The 18,238-nt window shown below is 35.2% G+C and overlaps 3 protein-coding genes across 5 annotated transcripts in view; 1 reads left to right on the forward strand and 2 right to left on the reverse strand.

The window, feature by feature from the left end:
- Positions 1-6,628, forward strand: part of LOC111451387 — a 49,382-nt gene extending 42,754 nt beyond the window's left edge. Inside the window, exon 10 of the mRNA XM_023091791.1 lies at positions 6,089-6,628. Within this exon, the coding sequence (XP_022947559.1) occupies positions 6,089-6,169 (81 nt within the window). The 3' untranslated portion in view covers positions 6,170-6,628. The remainder of the gene's footprint in view (positions 1-6,088) is intronic.
- On the reverse strand, positions 1,700-12,122 carry LOC111451386 (pentatricopeptide repeat-containing protein MRL1, chloroplastic-like). 3 transcript variants are annotated; one of them, XM_023091787.1, is made up of 20 exons: positions 11,728-12,122; positions 10,410-11,133; positions 10,020-10,251; positions 9,706-9,769; positions 9,481-9,625; positions 9,248-9,363; positions 8,623-8,751; positions 8,273-8,446; positions 8,000-8,164; positions 7,603-7,743; positions 6,992-7,091; positions 5,720-5,828; positions 5,544-5,635; positions 4,988-5,078; positions 4,573-4,804; positions 4,362-4,454; positions 3,270-3,318; positions 2,658-2,751; positions 2,223-2,461; positions 1,700-2,036 (listed from the first exon to the last, which is right to left on the reverse strand). In XM_023091787.1, the coding sequence occupies exons 1-19, from the start codon at positions 12,049-12,051 to the stop codon at positions 2,227-2,229; spliced, it is 3,309 nt and encodes a 1,102-aa protein (XP_022947555.1). In that variant the 5' UTR covers positions 12,052-12,122; the 3' UTR covers positions 1,700-2,036; positions 2,223-2,226. The 3 variants fall into 3 exon arrangements, with proteins under 3 accessions (XP_022947555.1, XP_022947554.1, XP_022947556.1); XM_023091786.1 differs by having other exon boundaries at positions 1,700-2,461; XM_023091788.1 differs by lacking the exon at positions 8,623-8,751 and having other exon boundaries at positions 1,700-2,461.
- A 2,349-nt stretch (positions 12,123-14,471) lies between these two features.
- On the reverse strand, positions 14,472-17,283 carry LOC111451810 (putative ER lumen protein-retaining receptor C28H8.4). The gene is made up of 6 exons (XM_023092377.1): positions 16,901-17,283; positions 16,162-16,361; positions 15,695-15,835; positions 15,521-15,601; positions 14,833-14,957; positions 14,472-14,707 (listed from the first exon to the last, which is right to left on the reverse strand). Exons 1-6 carry the CDS (start codon positions 17,121-17,123, stop codon positions 14,659-14,661), a joined length of 819 nt encoding a protein of 272 aa, XP_022948145.1. The 5' UTR covers positions 17,124-17,283; the 3' UTR covers positions 14,472-14,658.
- Positions 17,284-18,238: the final 955 nt, after the last annotated feature.

Genomic DNA, 18,238 nt, shown 5'->3' on the forward strand with positions numbered 1-18,238 from the left:
TGTTCATCCAATCCGACCTCTAAGATAACGAGCAAAGAATAGGTCTAGCTTTCATCGAAATAATAATTATACTAACCTATACCTAATGAAAGAAGGAGACAGACCCTAAATTTAATCCAAGAGAACAATTTGATAGCAATGAGAAAACAAACAATGTTCATCCAATCCGACCTCTAAGATAACGAGCAGAGAATAGGTCTAGCTTTCATCGAAATAATAATTATACTAACCTATACCTAATGAAAGAAGGAGACAGACCCTAAATTTAATCCAAGAGAACAATTTGATAGCAATGAGAAAACAAACAATGTTCATCCAATCCGACCTCTAAGATAACGAGCAGAGAATAGGTCTAGCTTTCATCGAAATAATAATTATACTAACCTATACCTAATGAAAGAAGGAGACAGACCCTAAATTTAATCCAAGAGAACAATTTGATAGCAATGAGAAAACAAACAATGTTCATCCAATCCGACCTCTAAGATAACGAGCAGAGAATAGGTCTAGCTTTCATCGAAATAATAATTATACTAACCTATACCTAATGAAAGAAGGAGACAGACCCTAAATTTAATCCAAGAGAACAATTTGATAGCAATGAGAAAACAAACAATGTTCATCCAATCCGACCTCTAAGATAACGAGCAGAGAATAGGTCTAGCTTTCATCGAAATAATAATTATACTAACCTATACCTAATGAAAGAAGGAGACAGACCCTAAATTTAATCCAAGAGAACAATTTGATAGCAATGAGAAAACAAACAATGTTCATCCAATCCGACCTCTAAGATAACGAGCAGAGAATAGGTCTAGCTTTCATCGAAATAATAATTATACTAACCTATACCTAATGAAAGAAGGAGACAGACCCTAAATTTAATCCAAGAGAACAATTTGATAGCAATGAGAAAACAAACAATGTTCATCCAATCCGACCTCTAAGATAACGAGCAGAGAATAGGTCTAGCTTTCATCGAAATAATAATTATACTAACCTATACCTAATGAAAGAAGGAGACAGACCCTAAATTTAATCCAAGAGAACAATTTGATAGCAATGAGAAAACAAACAATGTTCATCCAATCCGACCTCTAAGATAACGAGCAGAGAATAGGTCTAGCTTTCATCGAAATAATAATTATACTAACCTATACCTAATGAAAGAAGGAGACAGACCCTAAATTTAATCCAAGAGAACAATTTGATAGCAATGAGAAAACAAACAATGTTCATCCAATCCGACCTCTAAGATAACGAGCAGAGAATAGGTCTAGCTTTCATGGAAATAATAATTATACTAACCTATACCTAATGAAAGAAGGAGACAGACCCTAAATTTAATCCAAGAGAACAATTTGATAGCAATGAGAAAACAAACAATGTTCATCCAATCCGACCTCTAAGATAACGAGCAGAGAATAGGTCTAGCTTTCATCGAAATAATAATTATACTAACCTATACCTAATGAAAGAAGGAGACAGACCCTAAATTTAATCCAAGAGAACAATTTGATAGCAATGAGAAAACAAACAATGTTCATCCAATCCGACCTCTAAGATAACGAGCAAAGAATAGGTCTACCTTTCATCGAAATAATAATCATACTAGAAGATGTAATAAATAAGGAGAAACGTACCTGAATTTCTTCACTGGATCCATCAGTTTGAGCGGGCGAAATGGTAAGAAAATGTGTGAACAAACTCATGGGTGAATAAATTTTAGTAATAGTTTACATTTTTACATCTCATTCCAAAAATAGAAGGAAAGAAAGATGAATTGATAAAGTCGTCATATGTTTTGGCATTACAAAATTTGACAACCATTTCGTATATATAATATAAATTACCTCAGGAAAGGGAAGTAGAAGATCAACTCACATAATTGGAGTACCAACTTTGGTGATGAACTTCTTGACCAGAAACATTTTCCAGTAAGATCCATTCACATCAAGGTCTGCAAATTGCTCGTCTCTTCCCATGAATTTGCCACGAAACCAAAAGCTCTATACCGCATCATACGTCCCCCTCAACTAGAATTTCCATTGAGAGAACCAGTAGGCTACTTATTCTAACATTTATGAGAAAGTTCTAAACATGCGGTTGGATTGGATTAAAGTGGTGTGGAAGGTCACTGGTTTCAACAGTTTTTTTTATCAGCTGTTTATGGTAGCAAAATGCATCAGACATTCCTAAGCTGTCTTAATGTTTTTGCATACCTGTTTAATCCAGTGAGAGATGCCCAGAGCGAATATTACGTTGCTGATGGCTTATTTCTTTTCCTAGACGTGATTGAAACGAGCTGAACTCTCCAGGTTTTCCGATTCGAGAATCGGAATGTTTTGGTTGCATCCATCTTCTCAAGGCTAAACCATTGATTCTGATTTTTCCACTTGATTCATTTCCTTGGTAGGGAAGTCCAAGTCTTCTTAACAATGCTGCAACTGCTTGTCCAACCCTGTAGACCAGTATATTTGGGTTAACAATATGATCATTTCATCTGTGCGGGAAATTTAAATGTCACCCTAGAGCACGTTAACAAGCCAAGGCTTCCGTTTAGGGGTAAAGATCGTTTAAGTTGCATACTAGTTTAGAACTCACGGCTCAGAATGAAAAAGTAAGGAGGCAAAAGAAACCAAGTTTGATCTTTTCACCTTCCAGCAAGGTTAATGGTCCTCTCGCCCTTGGAAGAGAGAATTTGTGTCGTCTCAACTGACAGTAAGATCAGTAAGTTCGGTAACTTTGAACCTGAACAAAGGAAGTTTAATCAGAATACAAAAATGCTTAGCCCGCATCACCAAGTAGTGTTAAGTACCTCCATTTTTTTAGAAAAAAGAAAATATAATAACTCTGTCCATTGAATCAATAAGATCTCATTTATAAATTTTAACTCAATAATTATTATTGTCCAAAAAGAATGAAGTTGTAGAGATTTTTACTTCAATATTTAAAGCAGAGAATTAAGATAGTTATATATAGAAGATGCACGACTCCAAAAAAAAAAGAATACTTCTAGGAATAAAGCAAAGGAGAATCCTAGAAAAATATCTTAAAATTTAGCTTCAACTTCATGATAGTTTTTCATTTGATGGTCAATAATGCGGGGAAGAAACAAAGCGGGTAAAATCCATTTAATTTAGTAACAATCTCATCAAGAAGTTGAAAAGAAATATGGATGAGTTCATGTTATTGTAAACAACTACATATAATAACAGAGTGCATTAGTAACTAGGAGATAAAAGACTAAAGATGTGTAAGTCATTTACCAGCGGCAAGCCGATGTTTGAGACCTTTCAAAACTGTCAACAGGTAAACCTGGCAGGATTTTAAGAACAATTTCAGTCATTACGAATTGTGAATTTTTTTCACACATGCTCTTCTACTCAAAAGTTTGTGTTGGTTATGACTAAGAGGAGTAAACGGAAAGATAAAACTCTGAAGATCATCAATACTGATTCAATCAAGAGTATAGCGAGCTCACAAACTTCCATTCCATTGTTGGACAAATGTACAAAATAATATATTTTTTTTTACAAGCAAAAAGGACCACTTGAATCCACACGAAAAGAAGAGCAAGAAATAAAGTGGAAAACTGACTCTGCTGCCTAGAAAATAAATCTTAATGATGGCTTCTTTCAAAATAAAATAAAATAAAACATAAATAATGGTTATGGAAAATATATATATTTTGTTTCTTACAGTTAGCTGAAAATACTACTTCAAACTCGAAGTTGATAATCACATCATTTTTTTTTTTTTTTTTAAATTAAGCTTATAAACACTACTTCCACCGATAGATTTCTTTGTTTAATTTATCTACATTTTACCTATGTTTTAAGAAACCAAACAAAAGTTTAAAAAACTAAAAAAAATATTTTTTTTTAAAAACCTATTTTTGTTTTTGAAATTTGGTTTAAAATTTAAATATTTTCTAAAGAAATATGAAAATTAGTGTAGAGAAATGGTAAAAAAAGAAGCACAATTTTAAAAAACCAATTATCAAACAGAGTCTAAATAATCTTTTATATATTAATTTACATTTATATGGCATAAATTTTTTTTCCAAATGCTATTTCAATGCAGGTGGCATTTTTAATTTTTTTTTTTTTTCTCTTTCTGGGCTTTATCAGTTAGCTCATCTCTCGACTAGAAAACATAACGTTTAGTATATAAACGACAGCTCATACGTGGAAAATATCTAACTCAAAGTTCAATACAGGAAGAGTACAGTTTTATTTAGTACGCAATGATTCCAAGCGGTTAAATAATTTCGGAACAAAAGCACATTGAAGTTGTCATTTCATGAGCATTGTAGAATACGTGAAGTATCAATTATTTCATAATCTAAAAAACCATACCTCAGCTGTATGAATCTGCAACTCCTTGACATCTACAACAATAGGACTTCCCTTGAGGGATACAAATGGAGCAACTCCAAGTGAAGCAGCTTCCTGCATTTTGTTGGAGGGGAGGGGGGTAAATATAATAACAAAATATGACCCTTCTAACAATTTAAGAAATTGAAAATTTTCAGCAAGACTATGGAACCAGCTTCAAGTTTGCACAGACCTCCAACAGTGAAAATGCGCGAGGGTCATATTCTCCAAAGCCATCTATCAAGGAGCATAGATTTGAAGATCTTGATGTGTCAGCACTTACTCCAATGTTTTCTATGAGTCTACGTTTTAAGGAGGGATCATGAGAAATCTGCAAGCACCCCAAAACTTGAGATAAGATTTCAATGCTCGGAACGATTCTGGCTTCGATTATTTCCCGGTACACCATTAAGGCCTGTGCTGCCCTGAGAAAAAAATATTTGAGTAGTGAATTATCTCACAAGTTACACTGCAGTATCCATAGGTAGTGGTTTATGATACTTGGTATTCTAGTACCATGAGATGATTAAATAAGAAGTCAACATGCTATTTTCGGTAGAGTATAAAACTAGTCTAGTAAATGAATTACAAAAGTCGAAGAGTCATACCACTTACTATCGACTTGAGGCCAGCTAGTGTCAAGAGATAAGAGTGGTCTATCAAGGGAAGAGGGCTCTGCAACTCTTCGTAAGCACATGCCTTAGAAAAGATCAGCTTATAGATTAGTCAGAAATACACAAAAAAGCTAACCAATTAACTAGAGAAAAGAGTGGTCTATCAGGGGTAGAGGGCTCTGCAATTCTTCGTTAGACACATGCCTTTGACAAGATCTGAATAAAGATTAATTGAAAATGAAACAAGCTAACCAATTAAAATTAAGACAAACTTTTCAGAAGATATTAGCAAGAAAATATTCTAGAAACTTGGATAGTATTCAGAATCAGAGAGAAAATGTAGTTAAAATTCATGATAAGTTGAAATGACGTGTGTTATTTTATTCTTCATTACAATTAGGATAAACCATCTGAAAAAGAAACACGTATTGTTGTTTATAAACAGTTGGTAAGCAGACAATATAACAATCAGTAGACTACAAAATAGAAAAGACGAGCATTTTTTATGATTTAAAAAACAGGAGTAGACAGCTGAATCCTATTAACTTACCAATTATGCACCTATACATAGTTAAAGTTGGGGCAACACCATCCTCTTTGGCTTGAGAGAGGAGTTCGAGGGCAATTTCTAAATTATTATTCCTGAAGACAATTGAGAAAAAGATACCGTTGAGAATGAGGATTAAATTAACATCATTGTAGCAAAACTAAGCCAGTTTTACTTACCTTTCACTTGCTGCCATAAGTATAGAGTATGTAATGTTGTTAGGGTAGAGTCCTAATCCCTTCATTTCTCTCTGAATATCCATAGCCATTTGTAGTTGTTCCCCATCACCTGTATGTGAAATTCTAATGTTATCTTTTAGAAGCAATGCACATTATTTTGGTCGTATGTAACAAATGTTAGTTGAATTAGTTGAAGTGTATGTGCATTGAATGTTTCACACTGCATTTATTGACATTTGATTTTGCTGCTTCTCAAACCAAACCCTCTCTACTTGTGAGAATGCTGGTTGAATAACTTCTCTTGTATGTTGATTACATAATAATTACACGTAGTGACCAATCAATATTGAGACTATTTCTCAACTACAGCTCAAATTGATAGGTCTCATCTTGGTTCCTAGAAGTACTTCTGAGCTTCGAAAATTCAATGTAATAATGCTTCTACTATAGTGTCTCAATTTAAATATGTTCGTAATATTGTATCTTGATTTGGTATGGCTAGTACAGAACCATGTAAGACACTCTTTATTCCCAAGACTCTAGTTGACTCTTCTAAGTTGTATCCTGTCGAGGAAGCTAGATATTACAGGGAATTGTTGGTGCATTTCCTAACTTAACCTTCATAACACTAGACACTTTATGCTGCGAGTATTTCACAATATATGCATACCCCTGTTTCTACCTGGCTCATTGTCGTTAAATGCTTTTTTCGATATCTAAGGAGCACAATGAATTCTGAGCTTTTCATTCAAGAAATGCAAATCAAAATTCTCAAATTCAAAACACATATTTTTCATAAATATAATAATGAAGTCCTTGACGTTAAAAGATAGGGAGAAAACTAAGGCTGTGTTTTTTGGATCCATGATTCCAATGAGCCAAGAAACAAAAGATGTACCCATGTCTTATTAAAAAGAAAAGAAAAAAAAAAGATGTACACATGCTATAACAAAATTAGTAGAGGATATTATTCAGTATTCACAACCAAGAAATGGGTAAATGGTAAATTCAAGAGTTTTCTTTAATGCCGGGAGCTTTATCCTTACACTTCTTAAAAGTGAAAACTAAATCAAAGCAAAAAAAATGAGGACCAAAAGTCAAAATACAACGACTGAGAATGTATTTTGACAAAAAAAAAAAAATAATAAATAGAGAAACTTAGAATGCAAGAGCTTAAAAAGTGATGATACGACGCTTATGATTAAAAATGATAAATCAATGCTAACTTCCATCAGATTATTGAGAGCAGAACGTAGCAAAAAAGGGACATACACAGTGCATTTATTAATGCATTCACAGTTGAAACAGTTGGCCTCAATTTCGTAGACTTGAGATCCTCATACAGTTCCAACGCCTTCTGCCAGTTTTTAGCCTGAAACGATGATTGAGAAGTTATCTCACAGTTAACTTAGTAACACAGAAAATTTCATACTTAATTTCACTCCTAGACAGCACAACAGATACTTCCATAAATGAAACAGCTACAAATGATGAGCCATACTCAAATACGCTTTCTACGTTCATATCACTAATCAGTATCGATGTGGGAAAAACTATGATTATAAGAACCTAAAATGAATCTTTTGAAGTCAGGATAGAACTCATTATCTTTTGGGAAACCAAATACTTGGATAGAGCTCGTTACTTTTATAACATTATATTGTTCTTTTTTTTAAAAAAATAAAAATAAAAGAAGACAAACGAAACAGACTATCAAAACACAACAAAACAGAGAATGTTTCCAGGAGAGAGAGAGTACCAATGCAAACAAAAAAAATATTCAAGCGGTGACATGCATAAAATCAGACCTTTTTAATGAATCTAAATATTTCCAGCATTCTCGTGAATATTAAACAAAAAGAGAAAGCAGTTACTATACGCACATTGCTACAGGCACCCATCAACGAACTATATGATACAATGCCAACACGTATCCCCAGTGTCTTGGCTTCTCCTAAGATTTCAAAAGCAGAATCCAGCTTACCAGCATGGCCTGCAGCATCTATTAATGCACTGAAAAAAATCTGCATGAAATATTGTATACTAGAATTAGCACCTCAATGTATGAATCTAAAAGCAGCTGATATAATAGTACACAAAGAAGACTATCCAAAAACTTGAAAGAACTTTTTCATCCAACTTTCTCACACTTTATAGCTGGATCAAGTTGTTTAATTATCTGAAACCACTCTAACATAAATATTCAAAAGGAGAGACGCTCAGACCCCAACTTATTGTCTCTATTCTGAATCATTCATGATCGCCATCAGTAATACATACCTCATCAGGTTTTACTCCTTTCCTGGTCATATCTTGATATACAGTGGAAGCAAAGTCCCAATCACCAGATTGACTACAACAATTAACAGCAATGGTGTAAACCTCTGGTGTGCCCTTAATGTTACAATCATGGATCATCTTATACACTTCTTTTGCCCGATCAACCTATAAGAAATGCATGATTCTTTTATGCTTATAAAACGTCATCAACAACATAACTGGAGAGAGAAGAATTGAATGACTCAAGAAATCTTTAAATTTAATGAAACATACCTGACCAGCATTTGCACATGCCTTGATCAAAGCACCAATTGTAAAATGATCAGGCTCTATAGGATGTAGCTCAGCCCCCATTTCGGCCAGCACATCAAAAGCACGATCCACTGCTCCTGACTGACCACACGCAGTGATAAGTGCATTGAATACAACTCTGTCTGGCTTCACGTTCTACTGCACAGAATATCTTATCAGCAAGAGCCCAATTTTTTGTTAGAATACAACTTGAACATTCAACCTTATGACATAATATGTTAAATGCCTTTGTTTGCACATCCATATATATAAGTAACAAATAAGACCATATAAAATGAGAAAAAAAGGAACGACTAGATCTGTGGTCATACTTTTGACCTCATTATTCCATATACGCCAAATGCCTTGGCCACTTGACCTGCTCTTGCACAACCATCAATAAGTGCCCCATATGTGTGAACATTAGGTTCCACTTCAGCATTAACCATTCGGTGGAATACCTAGAAGCAAAAAATAAATAAATAAATAAACTCTTTTTAAGACATATAAAGCTTCGTTCAAGTTTCTGAAAATGGAAATGGGAAATTTTGAAAGCACTGTTCCCTAATTTCGAAGTAGCAAATGTATTGAAAAAATTGTTTCGCATTGGAGAAGCACTTGAGATGTTGGATGCACCAATTATAAGAATGAGCGAGATTCAAATTCACTGCTAGCAGAATTTCAGACCGACAAGAAAGACACGGATGCTTCAACAGTAATGAAAAATTTAGTACATTTTCTTTCCAAATAGAGCGAAAATAAATGGAAAATAAATAAATAACAGGAGGTAAAAACATTTAAACCAAATTCAATAGTTCAAGATGATATATCAATAAATCAAACGAAACTTCGTTACATATAAGGAACACATATTGGGTACATTAAGGAAGCTCCAATGGGATAGTTTAAGCATTAGTGAAACCTAAGAACAGGTAGCCAAAATGAAAGATACCATACCTCAAACATTGCATCCACTTTTCCACTTTTGCCACATGTTGAGATTAAAGTAGTGTATAGTTTGCAATCCGCTTTCATTCCAGCCTCCTGGACAAGCCGCACAACTTGAAAAGCTCCTAAATTTACAATGCATAAATTATGAATCCTAAGAGAATGATGGTTGTTCATAGTAGAAGACTCGAGATTGTTTCCAGACAAACAGTTTGATGATAGTAAATAGTACATTAACTTACTGTCAGAATCTTGAGAACTTGCACATACAGACATGAGCATATTAAATGTGCTCAATGTGGGGTTTGCAATAAGTTTGGTGTACTGAAAAGCTTCCTGAACAGCCTTTTTACTCTTGCAAATATTGAAAAACTTTCCATGATAAATCTACAACAAGAAAACTCGTTAAATTAGTTACTGGTAATTCAGATAAGAAAATTAATAATAAAAAGTAATACACATTTTACCTTATTCATGTCCAATAAGCCTGCTTTTTCCATATCCTGAAGTATTTTGATACATTCGTTCAACCTGAGAAAACCACAAATAAGAAGAAATAATATACAAAGATTTTCAGAACTAGTTGAAGACATAAATGAATGCAGACTTCTATCATGATTGGGGAGCGAGAGTCCCCTGGAGGTTTTTTTTTTTTTTTTTTTCTTCTTGCTATTTTGATTCATTGCAAAATAATATTAAGGGCAATCTTCAACCGTACAACATGATACAGAAGATAAGAAATATTGAATGCATGATGCATGAAAAATCGAAACAAACATACCTTCCACCTTTCAGACATTGATTGTACGCTTTATATTGATCTACATGAAGATTTTTGTTATGAACATGCTTCCCATTTGGATAGGGTAACCCATTCACAACTTTCTCTTTATGCAGACTGGCTTCTTTTCTTTCTCCGTGTCCTACAATATTGTTGCCCCCTCCAGATTTATTTTTGTCCCCTGAAGAACCTCCCTTATATTTTGCAACATGTTCTCTTCTTTCAACATATCCTGAGTTGTACAAACATTCGCTAGTGAAATGAAACATGGAACGAGGAGATGCAAAGATTTTTGAGGAAATAATGTTGGGTTACAAGAAAAGCAATTCACGTTTGCTGCCTGCTCAGAGAAACAAGGTAAGACCATCACGAACCTATTGAAGTCATTACCTGCAATTTGAAGAGAATCCTCCAACATTAGTTCTGCTCCTCTTGAGACACCGTTAATCGTCACAGAAGAAAATTTTTGGTTGTATAGATGAGAAGTACGAGAAGAAGTTGCCATTTGACTACTTGACTTTGTATCTTCATAGAACATGTAAATATCTTCTCTAGACGGTTCTTCAATTAGAAAATTGGAACCGATTAACTTCTCCATTTTTAGAAGCTCGCCATCTGCTTTGAAATCTTGAGTCACTTGATTATATACACTATATAAAGGACCAGAAACAGGCGGAAGCTCAGTTGTATCAAGCACAACGGCCAAGTCAGAGTGGGATTTGACATCAGATACATTTAGCTGCAAGTCAGCCATGTCATTGGCAAAAATAAGAGGCTGCAGGACGCCAGATTCAAAGATATCAGAAGGAAGAGAGGGATCTGCTGCTTCAGTTTCATCTGAAAACAGAGAACCACTATCCCTAGATGTGGTAAATTCAACAGATGGCGGCAATGTTTCGGTGACACTGGCCTCATGTGACAGAACTGATGTTTGAAGATGCAGAACAGTCTCTACTTCCCCAGAATTACTTCTCTCTTCAGTTCTATCCTTTACGGCTATGTTCTGCTCTAAGAAGTCACCATGATGATCCCTAAAGCCCATTACCTGATCATCGACGGACCAGTTGACGCCTCTACCTAGTTGAGATAAGGCAAGCTTTGGAGATTGGGAACGCTGTAATCAGTAAAAGATCCAGAAAAACATGTTATCTCCACAATACAATGACAGATGAGTCAATCCAACAAACTAAATTGTTGAACCCATGAAAATAACTGATATCAATTCACATTCACATTTTACGTATGAGACTAGGAATACCATGTTGTGCTTCAAACTAGTGTACTAAATATGATAAAAATTCCATAACTTAAGCAAAAGCATTTTAAAAGAACAAAATTAAGGATTCGGAAATTGTTAATATAGCTAACTCAATTATCAAATATTAGGAATAGTTTCGCGCCATTAAACTCATTAAGCAAGGTAAACTGTCAACCGCACAGCCATTTTTGCATCTGGTACGTTGATCTATCTCTCAATCAACTAAATTATCCTAATATACCTCTCCTACAAGAAAACACGACTAAAAATGAAAGAATAAATGCAAGATAGACAACAAGAATCACTCTCTTGATCATCTCCGTTCATTTTCCAAGAGCAGCTACGAATAACCAAACATTTAAAAGAAAAGGAAAGGCATTCACCAAATAGCGAATAAGAAGACGACAACAACAACAAAAAAGCAACTCCAAATCAATTTTCCCCCCATACCTCAACCGCATTCTTCTTCCTCTTATTTAAGTTCATATAGATAAACGAAACAGCCGAGAAAGTAACCACAGCAACAACGATGAGAACCGGATTGGAAGTGAAGGCAGCACGAAACATGCATCTCGGAGACTGAACAAGGAAGCCAACCTTCCGGCACCTACGTCGAGAGCGCAGAACATCCGGCGGGCGAAGATTATGAGAAGAACCGAGAAACTGGCGGCGAACGAAGCGGAGGCGAGTGTAGGAGAAGGAGGAAGAGGAATTGAGAGGAAGACATGGATTGAAGGTGAGTAATTGAGGGTTGGAAGAGAAGGAGACCTCCATGGAAGAAGGGAATGGGTTGAGGATAGAGAGAGAGAGGAGGAGGAAGAGAGGTCGTTGTGTGGGAGACTGTATCAGTGGTAGTATTTTGAGCTTGCTTTCGCTTGGTTGGTTTTTTTCGGCTGATCCACTACGTGCTGACGTGGATTTTTCCTTATTATTTTTCTCTTTTTCGAGGAATTTGAAAAATAAAATAATAAATAAACGGTTTTTTTTTTTCTTTTTTTTTTTTAAATTTCTTTTCCCGAGAAACAATACAAATCCGTCGCGTTCGGAAGCTACTGGATAGAAAACTTCGGCATAATTTCTTCTTTTATTTATTTATTTAAATTTCACCATTTTTATGAGTGAAAATGATATTGTACCAATCCCTTATGACAACTTTTCTAAAATATTTAATATTTTTTAAAATACATAATTCATTCATATTTTTATACTTTTATTTTAGTCTATTTATTTTCAAATTTTTAAAGTTAAATTTTATCCTAATTAATTAAATATATATATATATTTTTCAAACTCACTTATTATTTATTTTATTAAACTCAAATGAATAACTAATTATTTCTATTTAATTCGGCAAAACAAAGTCATCAATAATAATTTATTATCTTTTTAGTTCGATAATTACATTGTCAAAATAACTTAAATTTTTTAGATAGTAACTGATATAATATCTCCATTAAATGACGATCGTATTGGTACCTAATATGTTTATAATATGTATTTAAACAAAACATTTGAAAAATAGACCCAAACAATGTAAATGTTCTTATGGGTATAATAGCTTTGGACCAGGCATTTTGAGGATGCCCTTAATCTCTCATTTACTCGTTCTTTTTTGAAAAGGAGATCAAGTTGGCTCTCCTATAGTTTGATGGACGATCTCCATTAACCTTTTTGATCTAAGTATTATTATTACTTGTAGCAACAAACAAGATGTCCACGAATATCGAAATATGAACGGACATACAAATTTGAGTTTGAAGTTTATTAATGTAAAATCCAAACCCGAGCATCTCATTCCCATTGATCTAATTCTCATATTTCCAAATTTCTAACAAGTTTGTTACACAATGAGGCACAAGTGCAAAGCAAAAGAGCGTTGCACGATGCTGATCTAGGTGAATGAAAGGAACTCGAAATCATTGATGAGGGAAACGTGCCATCGAAACTAGAAGATATGGTTACCAATGAGGTTGGAGATGCAATGAAACTATCACGGAATAATGTGACTATGCCACACAAATTCCCTTTTCCAATGGGGGAGGAATTACAATATATTTGAACATCGACTTGAAATATGGATATCATCAAATGTGAGTAGATGACCACAATGTAGAAAATATGGCTTTTAGAACTCATGCGGGCCATTACGAGTTCCTTGTTACGCACTTCGGTCTCACAAATGCTCCATCCACCATCCAAGTGTCGAGGAATTGCATTTTCCTACCATTCCTACGTAAGTTCATCTTGGTTTGTATAACTCTTTCTATGATGAACACTATGTCATTTGGAGTGGTGTTTGATGAATTGAGGGACAATCAACTGTGTGCCAATAGAGCAAAATGCAACTCATGCAAGAGAAACTGAATATCTAAGGCATTGGATCTTGGCGGTTGGTGTGGAGGCCGATCTCAAGAAAGTGAGAACAAAGCTGGAATGGCCAATTCCTCTAAGGGCGTTTGAAGGGACCAACCGAGCCCGAAATCATTCAAGAGATTGAAGCAAGCCATGGTTACACGAACCATAGTCGCCCTCCCTGATTTCAGCTAACCATTTTTGGTGGAAACTGATGATTCAGGTACTGGTTTGGGAGTTTTCTTATCTCAAAAGAAGCAACCAACAGCATTCTTAAGCCATACTCTATCCTCCAAAGCTTAAGCCAAGTCTATATATTGGCAACCTTATTTGCTAGGGCAAAAGTTTAGTGTGAAGATTGATCAACACGCTCTAAAGCTTTTATTACAATACAAAAGGTGGGTTTCGAGACGGTTGGGCAACAATTTTGAAGTACGGTATCGCCTGGGACAAGAAAATAAGGTTGTTTAATTTGCCAGAGGAACAACAGATCATTGGCCATTTCACCTACTGGGTTACTTTTGCCATTGGGCATTCCTAAGAGAGTGTGGGAAGACATCTTGGTGGTCGGTGGTCGGTGATCGCTCGAGTAAGGCAGCCTATTTCCTTGCTATCAAGCATCCCTTCACGACAAAAATCGGTGGCCAATGTATTCACTAGAGAGGTAGCAAGACTACATGGCTACCCACACTCCATTGGATGAGAGTTTTTTATTGTCTAAGGGTAAGAGTTTTTCCTATGAATATCAATATATTGTAAGGAGATATCTTACAATTCCATACTTTGACGCCCATGTTACCAAAAGCTCCCATCAATGTAAACAATGACTACTAACTTCTAAGAGTGTATGAAAGATATAGTATAAGTAGTGAAATTTGATAAATCATCAATCTTCTTGAATGTTTAAATTTACATGCAGCCAAGGTGATTTCAGGTTATAATAACAATGTCAACCACATACCCGCAAACATGTCAAGAAAAGAACTTGGCCTGGCTATGGACAAAAGCACATGACACAACAATGGTTCATCACACCACTCCAGAAGGGAGTCGGAGGACGAGCTGTCCGCCCAAAACACTGCAAAATTTCAAGACAGAAGGTTCAGCCTAAGACGAAAAGTTATTGGTCTAAATTTCCAAATAAAAAACAACATGAAAGATCTGTATCTTGTTAAAAATAAGGGGGAAAAAACAAGTGCTAACCTCTTCACATAATAGTAACAGAAGTCGGCTAGGATGAAAGTTTGTACAACTTCTGAGATCAGAACCATAGATGGCCACAAACCATATCCGAGAGCTACTAGAAGATGTCCACGACTATCCAAGACCTAATTACCGAAAAGAAAGCGATGCATCACCCATCACAAATCACAAAAGTGAATTTGAAGACAGAAGAAATAAAGAGAGATGGACAATTAGTTATATTTATTATACAACTTAAAATGTGGTAGGTGGCATTACGGATAATTCGTTTGGAATAACACGACGCAGTAGAAGAACAAGAAACCAAAATAATAAAGTCCCGTTTGATAGCTATTTTGTTTTTAGTTTTTTATCGTTGAAAGTTAAGCCTATAAACATTACTTTCACACCATTTCCTTGTTTTTCTGTCTATTTGTTTAAATTGTTTTCAAAATCTGAGTTACATTTTGAAACTAGAAAGAGTAGGTTTTAAAAACTTGTGCTTGTTTTGAAAATTTTGTAGAGAATTCAAATGTGATTTAAAAAGCACCAAAGAAATCGTAAAGAAAAAAAGCCTAAATTTCAAGAGGAACTAAAATCAAGTGCGAAGATTTTTCGTTGTAAATTTCGACCTATAGCATTATCAATAACGAAGCAAGTACACATACAAAGCAATGCTAGAATCAAGAGAAGACTATACAAAACAAACCTGGAGAACCCAATGAGCGCAGCTAAGGAATCTTGCAATACCCAATGCAAATACATAATGCGCAGTAAATGGTTCAACAATCTGAAAGTTGGAGAGGGGAAAATGTTTAGCGTTACTACCTCACATCGTAGTTTCGTAAAGCAAGTAAATTCAGTTCATTATGCAATATCATACCTTAGTGTTCTGCATCACTCGCAACTGGGGTAGCACCGAAACGGCTTCCAGATACACACAAAATGCCCAGAAAACTCTGTTAACAAAGTGATGAGAAGTTGATGGATGAACAAGTAAAGCCAGGATAGCACAGGGTACTAGCTGCATCCAAAATGTAAAGGCAAGATATTAGTAAGCCACAAAAATACGCATCCGACTCATTAGTCCTGCACACAAGTTACAATGAAAAACCTCTTTGGATCAATGGCCACAAGAAAATATCCACGATTAATGATACTAACAAATGCTACAATGGAATTGCTTCTGAGAAAAAAGAACTAGTGATAACTGATATTAATAACAAATGCTACAATGGAACAGACGCAAACAGAACGAAACTTCTATATTCTTGGCAATGATGATATAAAATTCGACCAGTCGGTTTCTCCGAAAAATAGAAAAGGAGTCTAAAAAAAACAGAACCTTACCACATAATATAATGCAAAGTTGTCTTTATCCGCCATGTAGCTCGACTTAAGTTTGAAGCGGATCATATAGATCACCCAGAGGGTCGTGGCCAGTGTTGCTAAATCTAATATGGTGTGTATATCATACTCCATAACAAAACTACAATACAACCTCGCAGCCAAGAAAATAGCGGTTAATTCTTGAGACTTGAGTGATATTCCTGAGAAACCAGAATATGCTTCAGAATCATGTGTGGTAATGCATCAAAGAAAACTTCCAGATAAATCAAAAAGCTTACCTAAAAATGGTGAGGAAACAAGCATAATTTTAAAACCAAAAACAAAATGGATCAGACAAGGCCAAGTTTCTAGGAGATAACAACTTGTGCAGGTCTAGAATCCACACATTACAAGAACAACCACTCTAAATTGAACTCATAAATTGCTGCGTATGCAAATTAAATATTTGAATGAAGGATTAGAGATTAGATAGACACCCTAAAAAGTCCCTTGAAGATGAAACCTTTAGGTTAACATTCATTGTAACTAATAATTGGTATTCATGAATTCCCATAGCTCATCTCAGCTAAAAACTAAATAAATGCTGGAGAAGAAATAATTAGGGACAAGCAGGCAACGACATGATTTCCGAATCCACCCACGATAATACAAATTTTGACAAAAACTTTTACTCGTTAGTCACTCGATTGATACAAACCATTTTTCTAAGGGCATTTTGATACCAAAATTGAGGGATTACCAGCACAAGTCCTCTCCTTCATCAGCTTATAAATAAGAACCGAAATTCCAATGGAGTGCACTGCCTCGGCAGCGACAAATAGATTATCATGATCGTGAACAACGGACCGAAGAACGGCCAGAGCCACCATACCAAGCACGACGGCCAAAAAGGCCTTCGCCTTCGGCGGCTGTCGCCGGACCCATGAGGAGACGATATGGATCAGATTTCTTGACGGCCTCATGAGATAACTCCAATCCTTTCTTTTTCTGTTTTGTTGCAGGCCTGATCAGAGGCGGCGGAGGATTGATCTTCCGGCGAAATTTAGGCTTTGCGGCGAGCAACCGACGAAGAGAGAGGCAGGCGAACCGCGTACGATAAATTTTGACGGGTCCAACACTCCTTTGAGAAAAATGGCGAATTTGGGTTGTCGGGTCAACGCATCCGGGTCATGATTTAATATCCTAATAATTTAGTTTTTAATTTAGTGTTGTTAATACAAACTTTATAATAATTTAGTTTTTAATTTGATAATTATTTTTTATGGTTCCATTTTTATGAAATAAAAAGGCCTGATAATTATTTTTTTAGTTTTGGAGGATTATTTATAAATTCTTATCTAAAATTGCTTTTATAAAAACACTTCAATCCAGACTAATTTAAGCCAACAACGAAATTTAAGCCTTTTAATTGAGAGTGTGTTGGCTCGGTACGAGTCTTTGACTTTTACCTTATCGCTCTTTAATGTACCTTTCGGTTGAACGCACTTAAGCTTGTATACTTTCAAGCTTCTTGAACTAGTTTGAATTGGTCTACTTTCAGTAGTTGTCTCCTATAGATTAAATAAAGCTTGTATCATGCGATCTATATGCTATAACAATCATTGTTGTATCATTAGTGTATCCTTAGATTTGAAGAGTTTCATCATCGAAGCATGCAATATATTCCGCGTACTCTCTTCCAAACTCTGGTTGATTTTCAACTTGTGCATGTATTGTAGGTCTCTACTTACTACGAACTAAGGTCAATCTCCTTCTTCATTATTTTGTCGCACATTTCTTCTTGTCAGAGCTATTTTGCAGCTAAGTTAGCATGAGTGATAAGTGTTGGTCGGCCTCGACCGACAACTGCTTAGAGATTTCGATTACATTAGTTTATTTATATATATGTGTGTGAATATCAAAGAGCTATACCTTGACCAACCTTATCACTCACCTAGTTTAGAAGATGAGCAACGGCTTAGAGTTAGAGACACACCTCCCTCCACATTTTTCAAGCCTTCTAATTTCAAATCGACTAAGATTAACATAATGTACTAAAGTTCGAAGGAAGAACAAGTTCCTGGACGTGAACGAATAA

This window comes from Cucurbita moschata, unplaced genomic scaffold (genome assembly GCF_002738365.1).
Source record: "Cucurbita moschata cultivar Rifu unplaced genomic scaffold, Cmos_1.0 Cmo_Scf00013, whole genome shotgun sequence".
NCBI lineage: Eukaryota > Viridiplantae > Streptophyta > Magnoliopsida > Cucurbitales > Cucurbitaceae > Cucurbita > Cucurbita moschata.

What these genes read in the sequence shown, in the direction of transcription:
- LOC111451386 (XM_023091787.1), bottom strand. Translation starts at nt 12,051, where the DNA reads ATGGAGGTCTCCTTCTCTTCCAACCCTCAATTACTCACCTTCAATCCA. An exon ending in AAGTGGATGCAATGTTTGAG is followed by an intron (nt 8,752 to 9,247) that starts GTATGGTATCTT and finishes TTTTGCTTCTAG; the next exon opens with GTATTCCACCGAATGGTTAA. An exon ending in AAGGAGTAAAACCTGATGAG is followed by an intron (nt 7,744 to 7,999) that starts GTATGTATTACT and finishes TATTTCATGCAG; the next exon opens with ATTTTTTTCAGTGCATTAAT.
- LOC111451810 (XM_023092377.1), bottom strand. Translation starts at nt 17,123, where the DNA reads ATGAGGCCGTCAAGAAATCTGATCCATATCGTCTCCTCATGGGTCCGG. An exon ending in GAGTGATGCAGAACACTAAG is followed by an intron (nt 15,602 to 15,694) that starts GTATGATATTGC and finishes TCCAACTTTCAG; the next exon opens with ATTGTTGAACCATTTACTGC. An exon ending in TGTTACTATTATGTGAAGAG is followed by an intron (nt 14,708 to 14,832) that starts GTTAGCACTTGT and finishes GAAATTTTGCAG; the next exon opens with TGTTTTGGGCGGACAGCTCG.